Source organism: Panulirus ornatus, chromosome 16, assembly GCF_036320965.1.
Source record: "Panulirus ornatus isolate Po-2019 chromosome 16, ASM3632096v1, whole genome shotgun sequence".
Taxonomy (NCBI): Eukaryota; Metazoa; Arthropoda; class Malacostraca; order Decapoda; family Palinuridae; genus Panulirus; species Panulirus ornatus.
In genome coordinates this window covers 3,229,205-3,242,779 of record NC_092239.1, presented here as the reverse complement: position 1 = coordinate 3,242,779, position 13,575 = coordinate 3,229,205, and the positions used below count along the sequence as shown (strand labels likewise).

The window sequence follows — 13,575 nt, the reverse complement described above, 5'->3', positions numbered from 1 at the left end:
CCAGATAATGCATGTAAGCAAATGTGGCTTTCTTTTTTTTTTTTTACTTGTTCCTGGCGCTTCCTTGATATCGATGGAAACGGCGATCAAGTACGAAATATGAAAAATATATATACATGCCTCTGTGTGTGTGTGTGTGTGTGTGTGTGTGTGTAAGAGAGAGAGAGAGAGAGAGAGAGAGAGAGAGAGAGAGAGAGAGAGAGAGAGAGAGAGAGAGAGAGAGAGAGAGAGAGAGCAAAGGTGTGGCTCACAGTGTACCCTACTGGCATCAGCGAAGACGTGCTATACTAGATTTTCCAATCATGACAAATCAGACCTGACTTAAAATTCGTCCAGTAAATGATAAATCGTGTCTTCTCGTTGTTTACTCAAGCAATCTACCTTCTCTCGTTTACACAACACATGCACCGGACAATCTCCTCCATAGTTATTATCTACACAAATTAAAGATACAGCTTTGGGTGAACTTTAGCCGATAAATAAGACATCAATCTACCCTGGACTTCTGCAAGGTAAAATATAAAAAGAAAATCTTTACCTTGAACTTTCGCTCGACTAAATATCAGTCTCAAATATCACTGACCGCGTTATGACATTTAGATTCCAACCTCTTACGTGAGCCTTGCTAATGACGCCATCTTTAAGGGTATTAAATCCTCTACTGCACACGTAATTAACCACAAAAACCCATATATTGCTGCTTGAGATTTATCATGCAGCCAAGGCTACGTGTATAAATAATTCAGTGTTCGTGTGTTCACGTGAGGAACTAAATATAAAGTGAAGCAAGAAGTCGAGCGGCAGCGACAGCCGCAGTGGTGTGTGTCGTCTGCTACGTCACTGTAAACATTGCCAAACACCCGGTACGAAGGGGCAACCCACATTTTAAAGCCCCCTCCCCTTTAAACCTGTGCAGTTTACCGTTACTTAGTTCCTTAAGGACGAATTGAGCAACATTTCTTTTTTCGTCTGGGTGGGTGGTGGCTTCTAGCAACCCCGAGGACGTGTTGCGCTGGACTGTACACAACGTAAGTTCTAACCAGCAAAGGCGACCATATTGCTCGCAGAGAACAAAGAACATAAATTATTTTCAAATCATTTCACATGAGTATTGAACAAACAAATAGAATATATATATATATATATATATATATATATATATATATAAATATATATATATATATATATATATATATATATATATATATATATATATATATGCAAGAGTCCTGGAAAGAGGGGCAAGTATGAAGTCTGTTGGGGATGAGAGAGCTTGGGAAGTGAGTCAATTGTTGTTCGCTGATGATACAGCGCTGGTGGCTGATTCATGTGAGAAACTGCAGAAGCTGGTGACTGAGTTTGGTAAAGTGTGTGGAAGAAGAAAGTTGAGAGTAAATGTGAATAAGAGCAAGGTTATTAGGTACAGTAGGGGTGAGGGTCAAGTCAATTGGGAGGTGAGTTTGAATGGAGAAAAACTGGAGGAAGTGAAGTGTTTTAGATATCTGGGAGTGGATCTGTCAGCGGATGGAACCATGGAAGCGGAAGTGGATCATAGGGTGGGGGAGGGGGCGAAAATTTTGGGAGCCTTGAAAAATGTGTGGAAGTCGAGAACATTATCTCGGAAAGCAAAAATGGGTATGTTTGAGGGAATAGTGGTTCCAACAATGCTGTATGGTTGCGAGGCGTGGGCTATGGATAGAGATGTGCGCAGGAGGATGGATGTGCTGGAAATGAGATGTTTGAGGACAATGTGTGGTGTGAGGTGGTTTGATCGAGTAAGTAACGTAAGGGTAAGAGAGATGTGTGGAAATAAAAAGAGCGTGGTCGAGAGAGCAGAAGAGGGTGTTTTGAAATGGTTTGGGCACATGGAGAGAATGAGTGAGGAGAGATTGACCAAGAGGATATATGTGTCGGAGGTGGAGGGAACGAGGAGAAGAGGGAGACCAAATTGGAGGTGGAAAGATGGAGTGAAAAAGATTTTGTGTGATCGGGGCCTGAACATGCAGGAGGGTGAAAGGAGGGCAAGAAATAGAGTGAATTGGAGTCATGTGGTATACAGGGGTTGACGTGCTGTCAGTGGATTGAATCAAGGCATGTGAAGCGTCTGGGGTAAACCATGGAAAGCTGTGTAGGTATGTATATTTGCGTGTCTGGATGTGTGTATGTGCATGTGTATGGGGGGGGGGGGGTTGGGCCATTTCTTTCGTCTGTTTCCTTGCGCTACCTCGCAAACGCGGGAGACAGCGACAAAGTATAAAAAAAAAAAAAAAAAAATATATATATATATATATATATATATATATATATATATATATTCGCCATTTCCCGCGTTAGCGAGGTAGCGTTAAGAACAGAGGTCTGAGCCTTAAAGGGAATATCCTCCTTAGGCTCCTTCTCTGTTCCTTCTTTTGGAAAATTAAAAACGAGAGGGGAGGATTTCCAGCCCCCCGCTCCCTCCCCTTTTAGTCGCCTTCTACGACACGCAGGGAATACGTGGGAAGTATTTTTTCTCCCCTGTCTCCAGCGATATATAGTAGGTGACTAAGAGGGTGGGAAAGCAGATGGAAAGAGTCAAATGAGGATCTTTTATTCTCTAAGGCTCAGTCAACTGTTCTGGTCGATATCTAGCTATGTTACCAATATGAAAATATTAAATGAAAGTCAGGATTTTTTGTTCTATTCATCATGGCATCCAGCTCTGATCTAGTCTTATTTGAAAAGTTTATATATTGAACAAAGGACGGGTACATCTGCTTGTATATATATATATATATATATATATATATATATATATATATATATATATATATATATATATATATATAATACACAAACCCAACAACATGAATCGAACATCCGTTCACACGAGGAACAGCTGGCACGCTACCAACCAGACCAGAAATTTAGCACAAATGGAAGAGCTGCTTATAAGTGACCACTAAATTTGTATTTAGCATCGTGGATTTCAAATGGGTCCAGTCCCTCCCACACCCACCCATCAGTAGCAATAGCTTACGAGTCTCACTGGCTTGGCGGCGCAGACGACTGAAAAACAGTCATGAAATAAGTACGTATCAACAACGTCTACATATCCTCCAACATTCCCAGGTCCGCTGCACCAGCCGCTGCACCAGGTACAAAGTTGCTGGGGAATGACCGTCCCCACCTAAGACCCCCACCTCCCCCCTCCCCAGGATGCCTAATAGGACGAATGGGTGTCAGGTTACTGGCCTAGGTCTCCAGAGATGTGACATCTGGTGGCCTGGCTGACAGAGTGTCTGCCTTTCAATATGACAGCAACGGTTCGAGTCTCAACGATGGAGGTGTCGGTGAATCCAATGTAGGGTCAAAGTAAGGTCACGAGAAGGTACAGAGATGGCAACACACAGGTAACGAGGTGGGATACAGCTGAGGTGTCGGGTGAGGGGTCAGCTCGGGTCACCGTACTTGACCCTGGCATTTGCTCAGATCAACAAGTTGGCAGTTTTACGTCACCTACTGCCACAGGCGTCGATGTTTGGGAGCTGTTTATTTCCTGGTGTCAGGCGTCGGGATTGACGTGTGTCACGAGGGGCCAGGTCGGGTGAGAGAGGGTGGCTGAACCAGTCCATCCATACAGCTGAGCCCGTGTGTGACGGATCCTGACCACGGTAAACAGGACGGGTTTCTTGCAGCAGATGGAATGGACGAGAGGTTGTAACAAACATATATAATCAAGTATAGCATGCCACTGTATATATATATATATATATATATATATATATATATATATATATATATATATATATATATATATATATATGATCCAGGTGTAAGGTCACACATGGAGTGCTCCTGGAGTCACGTCGTGGTGGTGACGTGTCGTATGGTCATGCAGAAGGATTACCCCAGATGGCAACAGGTCAGCCGGTGTAACGAGGAAGCGAATTCCTCACCATAATGACTCTCTTTCCCGCTCCCTCCGTCTCCCCAGAGGCAGAGAGCCACTACTCCTCTCCCAATAATTGACCACTAACCCCCACGTGGAGAAAGTGACCCTCCACTTACCATAATTATCTTAAAAGAATTTTATTATCTTTCCAGCTCATCTGCCCGCAGCCAGACTTCTAGCGACGCATGGCAATGATCGATCTTCGCCAAGTTTGTCTTGTGTTTTCAACTGTTTTTCTGTAATTATTGATTGACTCTTGATGGAACTGTTTTGTGTGTGTGTGTGAGTGTGTGTGTGTGTGTGTGTGTGAGCCGCAACATCACCTGAGTGGATAAAATCATCATAAAAGTCTGGGCAAAATTCTGTATATATGATACGAAAGAAAAGCATATAAAGGGAAATGCAATTTTTTTTTTTCAGTTTAACCACGAACGCAAAGTCAAATAGCAAAGATCTTTTCTTTTTCACACTTCCTATTTTGAAGTGTCTCAGGGACTTAGCAGCTACATTCATGCTGGACCCACATCATGAGCAGTTCATACAACAGAGAACATGTACCGTCTTAGAATTATCTTGAACATATTATTAATAGGTGTTCAATAACTGTCCGTTGTTGACAATTTGACCCTTAATGACCCAAAGCCGAAACGACCAAATAACCCGAGGGCATCTGTGGTATGCTATAAACAGCAGCAAGCTATATGCTATGTTGTGACTTCCAGCAAGCTCTATGTCACGTCATTAATTACCACAAACTGTATTTTACATGGGCCATAGATATGCCACGCCATTAATAGTCTCAAGCTAAATGCTACGCCATAAATAGCCACAAGCTATATGTTACGCTACAGACAGCCACAGAAGTTACTACGCTAAACTCACAAGCTGTAAGTTTACGCTATAAATAAATACAAACTATATTCTAGGCTATTAATAGCCACAAACTATGAGTTCCTCCATTATTGGCCACAAGATAGTCTATATGCTAGTTATGTAAAGGCACAAATAACAACCTGTGCTATAAACATTAGCTGTGACTTGCGTCTTTAGCAACGTAATCTCTAATGACAAAACAGTGATGTGTTCTCTACTGGAGGGAAGTGGGAACACAAACACTAAAAAATGGAAGAGTTATTTCGATACAGAGATAAACTTAAGATCTTTGACGAACTTCCATGCTTGAGAAACTTATTAAACCTTGGGATAAAGTTCAGTTCTCACTGTAATCCTACATATCTGTTGGCAAATGTTCAGTCTTGAGTATTTGTTCAGTCCTGTGAAAGTTCCAAATGGATGGGTAAACTTCAGAAGGAAACCAAACCGTAAAAGCCAAGGTAAAATAATGAGAATAAGATCTTAAAACTTCTATATCTGGAGTCATTCAAAACAGTCGGCCATGGCATAAACCTGGCAGAACTTATCTGTTCTCCATTAAAAGAATGTACCTAGAGTAAGGGACATTCCTCACCATGCGCAACGCTACAGGAAATATCCACAAACACCACAAATATATAAAGTCGTACCACTAACAACTACAGTGAGGAGAAAGAAACACGTTCAAATCCGACTGACAAATCAGCTGTTTCTGTAAACACTCGGATGACGTCATCATAAGTGTTGCCAAAAATAAAAAAAAAATCTAATATTACCATACGATCCTTTTACCGATCGCTTGATGAAATTCGTATCTAATCTGTAGAAAGCTAAGGGTGAACTTCTCGACAGTCGTTTAAGATGGAAATGTATCAAAACAAGCCTTTAAGCAATCAGATTCTATAAATTAGCGTTGGAAAGAAATCAGTAATTTAAAAATGGCTCCACCGTCAGATGCCAGTGCGGTATTTCCCAACCTTGGCATGACTGCGCCTCATTCCTTACCTGTCAAGAACCAACAGTTTTAGACTTTAAGAAATCAAGATTTACCGGATGCTTACCAAGATTTTAGACAAATTATCGAAAACTTACAATTCACGAGTTTCATGAATACATGTTTACATGTAACTGTGTTGTGGGAAGAGTTCAACACTCATTGCCCATTCTCACAACCTTGAATATATGTATTATATCTTTACCCCTATGTATTTATGAGCACACACATTTGTTTGTACATAATGAGAGAAAAATCACATTCTTGGAACTATGTCTTGAGCGTGTATTTATCCCGTGTACTTCCATAGTACTTTTAAAGTGACGCGTAATTGCCCATTTTCATTGCACGAGGAGGGAGTTTTATTCCCGTGGGGTCCCATCACTTAAGCATCCTCCTATTATACTTTACAAACTTCTGTATGTTGTCCACGTTTACTGCACCCTTATTGTTAAATCTATTCATCCACTACTCTAACTACAGAGGGACATTTTTAAATCGTTTAAATGTCCTCCTTAATTTCGTGTCATGTCCTTTAGTTGCCCTATCCCTTCATCTTTCAAAGAACTGTACAGTCTACGTCATCAGTCTACTTCAAAATTCTTGAAGACTGTGATCTGGTCACCCCTCACTCTACTCTCTTCCATGGTGTGCAAATTTAAAGCTTCTAGCCTTTCCCTGTAACTCAGCTCTCTTAATTCTGGTACTATGTTTACTGTTCTCCTCTGAACCTTCTCTATCAATTCTTTGTGTTTCTTACGGTGCACCGATCAAACCTGAAAAGCATATGCTAATTTTGGTCTATTGCAGAATGTGAATAGCTTGCTGGATATTTCCTCATCCATGAACATGAATGCAATTATAAAAAATTGCCAACAGAAACTTTGGCTCATTTACAGTCCTCGTAAAGTGGGGCCCCTGGCAACACGTTAGGTATGAACTCGAGAACGATGTCCATCACACACACACAGATTCCCACAGCTTACTTCCTGCACTTAATCAACTTGAATGTCGTCAGCCTCAGCCATGTATCGTTTCCTTGTGAAAACTGACGCAGTCTTCCTCACTGTTTTTCTCTTCCCTCTTGATTTTAGCATCGTCCGCAAACATTCACGTGTGTAAGTCCGGTCCATCTAGCAAGTCACACCCGGACTTCAGTATAAGTAAGGACTCAGGACTGGGCCCTGAGGCACGTTAGTGTGAGTGCACGTGTGTGGGTGTCTCCATGTGTGACTACATGTGTTTCCCCACACAAGGTTTTCCTAAAGTCTATGTTCCTGTATGCATGTCTTGCCCTGTTTCCTTCTGTATGAGCTTGTGTATGTGTGTGTGTGTGTGTGTGTGTGTGTGTGTGTGTGTGTGTGTGTGTGTTTGGTTTTGTGTATGCCAACATGGTTTGCGTGTGTGGCAGTACGTACGTGTTTCAGATGTGAGCAGGTGCTTCACATGTGTATGTAAATATTTGTGCATGTATAATCCGGAGCATATAAATGCATTCTCGGTCATGCACATGCAGCCGTCCATACTTCATCTGAAGGCCACATGTGTTCCTGTCTTTAACTTCTAACACACACACACACACACACACACACACACACACACACACACACACACACACACATACATATATATATATATATTCCTATGAGTCCACGGGGAAAATGAAACACGTGGACTCATAGGAATATCTTGATCACGCGCAAAATTGTGATCCTTTCCAATATATATATATATATATATATATATATATATATATATATATATATATATATATATATATATATATATGCAATACTGCTGGTACCACCATCATACACGGCTGTTACCTCATCATACACAGATGGTACCGCCACCATACACCGTTAGTACCACCATCATAACCAGCTGGTAGCACCAACATACGCAGCTGGTACCCCTACCGTACACAGCTGGTCCCACCACCATACACAGCACACAAACCATACTTCACTATGACAACCATTACAACACCAGCTGTTTCACAGCTTCATCGCAACGGAGTGATGGCGTCTGGTGGTGTGCTGTCAATACACAGCAGGTGCAGCAGCAGAGAGCTGTAGGGGCGAGGGGACACTGTACTGTACTACAGGTTTCACTGTACTACCCAGTCCCATGAAGACGGGTCGATCTTGGATGATGAGACTCTTTAAGACACTTATCAGGAGGTATGATATCTTTTGTGAAGATAAGGAAAGGGTTAAAGATAATTAGGAGGAAATTAGGGTACGACTGAAGCAAAAAAAGACCTCGCCACAGACCTTCATAACCCGAGTAATTTAACGTATTTGAGGCAGTAGAGTAATCTTGCGACGGGACGCGAGGTTCTCCCGATATAATTACGCCCGAAAATATGATAATGGTATCCCACAACGCCAGTAGCAGCAGATGCGTGCGTGTAAATGCGCTCAACCAACTGTTGGGTGCCGAATTACCAACCTTAATGGGAGGGTTGGGGATGGGCGAGGACAGTTTTGACCAGGGGCCATGACAATGCATACCCACACGTCATTAGGAACCGGAGCCTGGGGAAAGGAAGTGACGTTTGCAGGAGGTGAGGCGTGTAGCCTGTGTGCCGCCTCACCTCCACCACATCCTCAAGGAAATAATGTCCAGCCTCACTCACTACCAATAAAGAGAGAAAAAAAAAGACTTTTCAGCATTCAAATCTGTATGTAAACTGACATTTTTTCATGCTTTTCTCTTTTTCTTATGGGTTCACTTCAAATAAACTACGTAAATCTCTGACAACAAAGGCATAAGAGAATAAATATTCCAACGTTTTCTTTTTCTTTCTTTACATATACGTTTGATCTTATGTTCCTGGGATGATCAAGCCAAGACTTGTCACACGCGTCTTCTCATCTAGGAAAGCCAAGCGATACACTCTTTAAGCATCATTACTGATATACATTGTTCAATCTTGAAGGAAACAAATATCATACATTTCTAGTTCCCTCTAAAATTCTAAGGAAAAATAACATCATTTCATTATATATATATATATATATATATATATATATATATATATATATATATATATATATATATATATTTTTTTTTTTTTTTTTTTTTTTTTTTTTTTTTTCAAAAGAAGGAACAGAGAAGGGGGCCTGGTGAGGATATTCCCTAAAAGGCCCAGTCCTCTGTTCTTAACGCTACCTCGCTAATGCGGGAAATGGCGAATAGTATGAAAGAAAAGAAAGATATATATATATATATATATATATATATATATATATATATATATATATATATATATATATATATATATAATGATCATACTTGTTTAAATATCTTTTAACTACTAACAGGTTTGTAATCAATGAATCTTTATTTTTTCCTTATTCTTATAAAAAAGAATTCTAAAATCAGATTTTGTCTAATAATGCGCTGTGGAGAAACGAACTCCACTAAATTCCCAGAGAAAAATTGTGCCCCATTTTAATTAATTCGCGTCTAGCATGACTTAATTCACTTGTCACGTACTACACTACAGTATATTAAATATTAATTACGACTGAAAAAAATAGTTTTTTTCTCTAGCAGGTATTTTGACTTAATTTCAGTTTATTTCCAATAAACAACGAGATAAATCCACCAACGCAGGTAAGTTGACCGTCTTACAGTAAAAATCTCGTCGTTTTCTACTTCAGCCACAAAGTTAATTGCCTGATATTGTTTCACTTCGAATTCTCTTCAATATTTCGTTTTGTTCGTGCTCTGCTGGCGGTCAATGCATTATGATAAAAGAACTGCAGTCGGTTGAGAAACACCTGAGAGTAAACACACTCCGGACTTCAAAATAGTATCGCTCTCCCTCAGACATACACCTTGTTGAGTATAACGTCCAGCGACCAATGAGGAAGGTCATTAGGCCTGACTCTCAATGAGCAGCCACCACCAACCAGGGAAGAATGTTAGCGGTACTGCGCCCACTTGGGCGTATCGGAAGGGCTTAGTGACTGGGCTGCGCACTTCAGTCCCCTTCAAGTATCACTCCTTGTGTCTATGTTGCTGTCTTCTATTTCTAGCTCATCCACATATGGGCTACTGGCATTCAGTCCATAAACACAATCTCTCCATCTCATACGTGGCACCTGACAACACACAGGACTCTGCAACGCACGCCTCTCCCGCGGTGAGCGCAACGCACTAAGCCCTGTCTCTGTCTTTGGGCAAAATTTCGCAGTAACTGCTCGCCTCGCCTCTCTCTCTCTCTCTCTCTCTCTCTCTCTCTCTCTCTCTCTCTCTCTCTCTCTCTCTCTCTCTCTCTCTCTCTCTCTCTCATGGGTTTGTGTGGAGTGGATAAGTGTACGGGGTGTGGAAGGCTTCGTGTGCAGTTAGATTTGTGCGTTGTACTTCGAGTTTCTGTGGTGTAGATGGGTTTCTTCCTCCTGGGGAGTGGTTAGATTTGTGTAGCATAGATAGGTCTGCGATGAGAGTGGATTCGTATGGTGTGTATGGGTGGATTTCTGTTTTATGAACGTTTCATTCATTTAGTGTGGAGTAGTTTGGTTGGTGTGGATAGACTTTGCGAAGACAGTGTGGCCGGGTTTATGTGTTGGTGAATAATTCCGACACGTGACTGGATTTGTGTAGTGTCGTTGTTTTGCGTTACGCCAACAGCTTTACTTATAGCGCATACAGGCCGTCACCTTTTACTGACGTGGGCACGGATAGTGTTCGGTGAGTTGACGTGGGTGGATATTGTTTTGCAGTGTGCGTGTGTGTGGTTGCAACACTCTGCTTATATGAAACTGGCGCTGTGGGGTAAAGGTGTAGAAATGATTATGCTGAACCTAAAACATCTTAGATCAACAGGACAAACGGCATTGTGAAAAGAGAGTTTAGATGGAGGTGGAAGCCATGTGTAGGTAGTTTTGTTGTTATGTAGACGACTGTTGGGTGTTTAAGGTGTAAACAGATGCTTGGGTGGAGGGTAAGGCTAAATGGCTTTGTGTGGTAAGTGGAGATGGTTTTGTGCGGTAGATTAAGAGGTCTTGTGTTGGTATATCAAGGCGGCTTTGTGTGGTAAGTGGAGATGGTTTTGGAAGTGTGAACCGTTTTGCGAGATTTCATGTAGTTTGTTTCGTGTGGTAACTGTAGGCAACTTTATGATGTGTTCCTTATACTTCATTTTTCATGTAGTGAGGATGAGGACAGCCTCGTCTAGTTACTGAGTATGACTTTGTGATCTACGGATGTCTTTTTGAGATAACTGGTTATGGCTTTGTGTGATAATGGGACATGGTTATGCGATAACTGGAAGTGGCTCTGTGTAATAACTGGACAAGGCTTTGTATGATAATTAGTCTCGGCTTCGAGTGATACCCGGGCATGGTTATGTGATAAATGAACGTAGCTTTATGAGATAATTGCTATGTAACTACTGAAATCGGCTATGATAACAGGATGTGGCTTTGTCTGGTATCTGGATAAGGCTTAGTGATAACTGATTATGGCTTTGTGATAGATGGGTGTGGCTCTGTGATAGATGAATGTGGTTCTGTATGATAACTAACGTGATTTCGGGATATGTGGAGGTGCCTTTGTGATAACTCCAGGCGGCTTTGCCTAATACGCAGGGTTGTTTTTGTGCTCTTAAAAGTTAGTTTCTTTGTGTGGTCATGCAGTGGCTTTACGTGGTGAATGGGGCATTGTAGCCTAGATACAGGTAGCTATGTGTGGTAGATTGCGTAGACGCATTTGTAATGTGTCAAAATACTTGCGAATAATATATGTTGATGGCTTAGTAGGCTCCCTGAGTGAACACTAGGTTGAGCAGATACATTTGTAATCTAGCCTTCACATGGATTTTAAGGGATCCTTTGCATAATGCGTGACTCTGAAATTACCAAAAGCAAAATACTTTTAAATCACTCTAGGATATCGTTATGTATAACCACGATCTGATCTTTGCGGCATGAAACGGTGACCTTTGTTAGGTTAAATTTTTTTTTAATGTATATGAACAATGAAATGTCTACATATTGTCACTGTGAATGTAGCAACACTAGTTTGAGACACGCTTGTAAAACCTTACGTATCTTTCTACAACGTAAACGGAAGTTTGACATATACGTACTTCGTAAATTTCTTATATATAATTTTGTCCAGAGCTCCAAGCTCCAAGCTCTTCGTCTGACGTCAAAGCAACGAACCATTTGATTCTGACGAATGTGCACAAGCAATTTCTATTCACTAAATGGTATTTCACTTAGTAATGGAGGTGTGTGTGTGTGTGTGTGTGTGTGTGTGTGTGTGTGTGTGTGTGATAGAGAGGATGAGTGTGGTGTGGGTGAGTGTGGGACGGAGAGTGAGAGAGAGGGACTCTCCCCCGGGGCGTGTAAGAGTGCTTGGGACGGTAGACCCGCCTTACCTGAGTGTGGACGGGTGGGAGTGGAGCGGACGCGGTGCGCTTGCTGTTGGCCGCTGAGGAGACACACACACCCAGCTCCGACAGGGTCATCCTCGGCCGCCTGGCCTCAACCACCTCACCACACACACATCCTAGGTCACTGTTGGGGGGGGGGTCACCAGCACACCGTCACCACAACCAGCGGCCGCCCGACGGAGCCACACATGCCGCGCGCTACACGACACACCGAAGCACTTGTCTATTGATCACTGGAGGCTCCCGCGCGCGACACCAGCGCCCGCCTCGCTATGGCAACCCACCCAGCTGGCTGGCAGACCCGCCAGCCTTCCCCAACCTCCCAGACCCGCCAGCCTTCCCCAACCTCCCTCCCGCCCACACAACTCCCTCCACATAATACGATGGAGACGTACATAGATGGCTGGAGAGATATACACACATGTGGATACGTATTCTGGGTCATTCCCTCACGCAACAGTTTAAATAGGAGACGAATATCATACGAATTAAGTAATTCTTAGTCTCCAAAGCAGACACATCTTTTCACCACATGATGTCTCGATTCAAGATTTTAAAGATACTGTCAAATTATATGAAGAATGTTATACGGAAATAGCTAGTGTCAGTGAAATGAACACCATTTCCCTGGGATTTATGACGCATTATGCGAATTTGAATTTCAGTTTGAATTTCAGTTGTCGAACGTTATCAATTATGAAATATGATAATAATGTTTACACTTTTTCGTAGACAAAACAACGTTGTAACGATCAACTGTTCATTCATGTCTGAAAGAAATTATAAAGCGTATTTATTCTTTAATATATGATTATTCTGAAGGGAATTATGAAGCTTTAAGTAGTGTTGAATATAATTATCATTTCATTTCTCGCCGTCTCCTGTAAGCAGCAGTGAGCTGGTGCAATCAAAGAGTAATCAATTTAGTTTGCTTTTCTGCATATCACGTGTCCTATTCATTATACATGGACACTATGTTCATTTACGTCGTGCGGAAGTTATTGTTCGTCATTTCCAAAGATAAATAAGATACAAGAACAACTGTTAGTTGGTTACAAGCTCAGCATTCCTCGTCTTCTGCTCAGCTGGATTGCCCAATAGCTGACAGGAAGTTCAAGTTTCCCGCCGGTTTCCATTTCCTCAGACGAGCTGACGGACCAAAGCTTTGATGCTGAATGTTTGCCACAAATACGTTATATACATTTCCTCGCTCCTCTGATGCCCTTTCATTTATGCAGGTAATCTATAATTTCGGTTACCAGGACATCATTTTTCAAGATTTACGAAACATCAAGACACATAATCCATTTTTTGATATTTGGTTTATTTCTGATAACCAATTTTCACAATATCATGAAATATGTA

At 41.6% G+C, this 13,575-nt stretch overlaps 1 protein-coding gene across 3 annotated transcripts in view; it reads right to left on the bottom strand.

Annotated features, from left to right (window-relative positions):
• Window positions 1-12,491, bottom strand: part of LOC139754048 (E3 ubiquitin-protein ligase MARCHF8-like) — a 93,506-nt gene extending 81,015 nt beyond the window's left edge. For all 3 annotated transcript variants that reach the window (XM_071671046.1, XM_071671047.1, XM_071671048.1), the window contains exon 1: window positions 12,196-12,491. In XM_071671046.1, coding sequence (XP_071527147.1) covers window positions 12,196-12,285 — 90 coding nt within the window. In that variant the 5' untranslated portion in view covers window positions 12,286-12,491. The remainder of the gene's footprint in view (window positions 1-12,195) is intronic.
• Window positions 12,492-13,575: the final 1,084 nt, after the last annotated feature.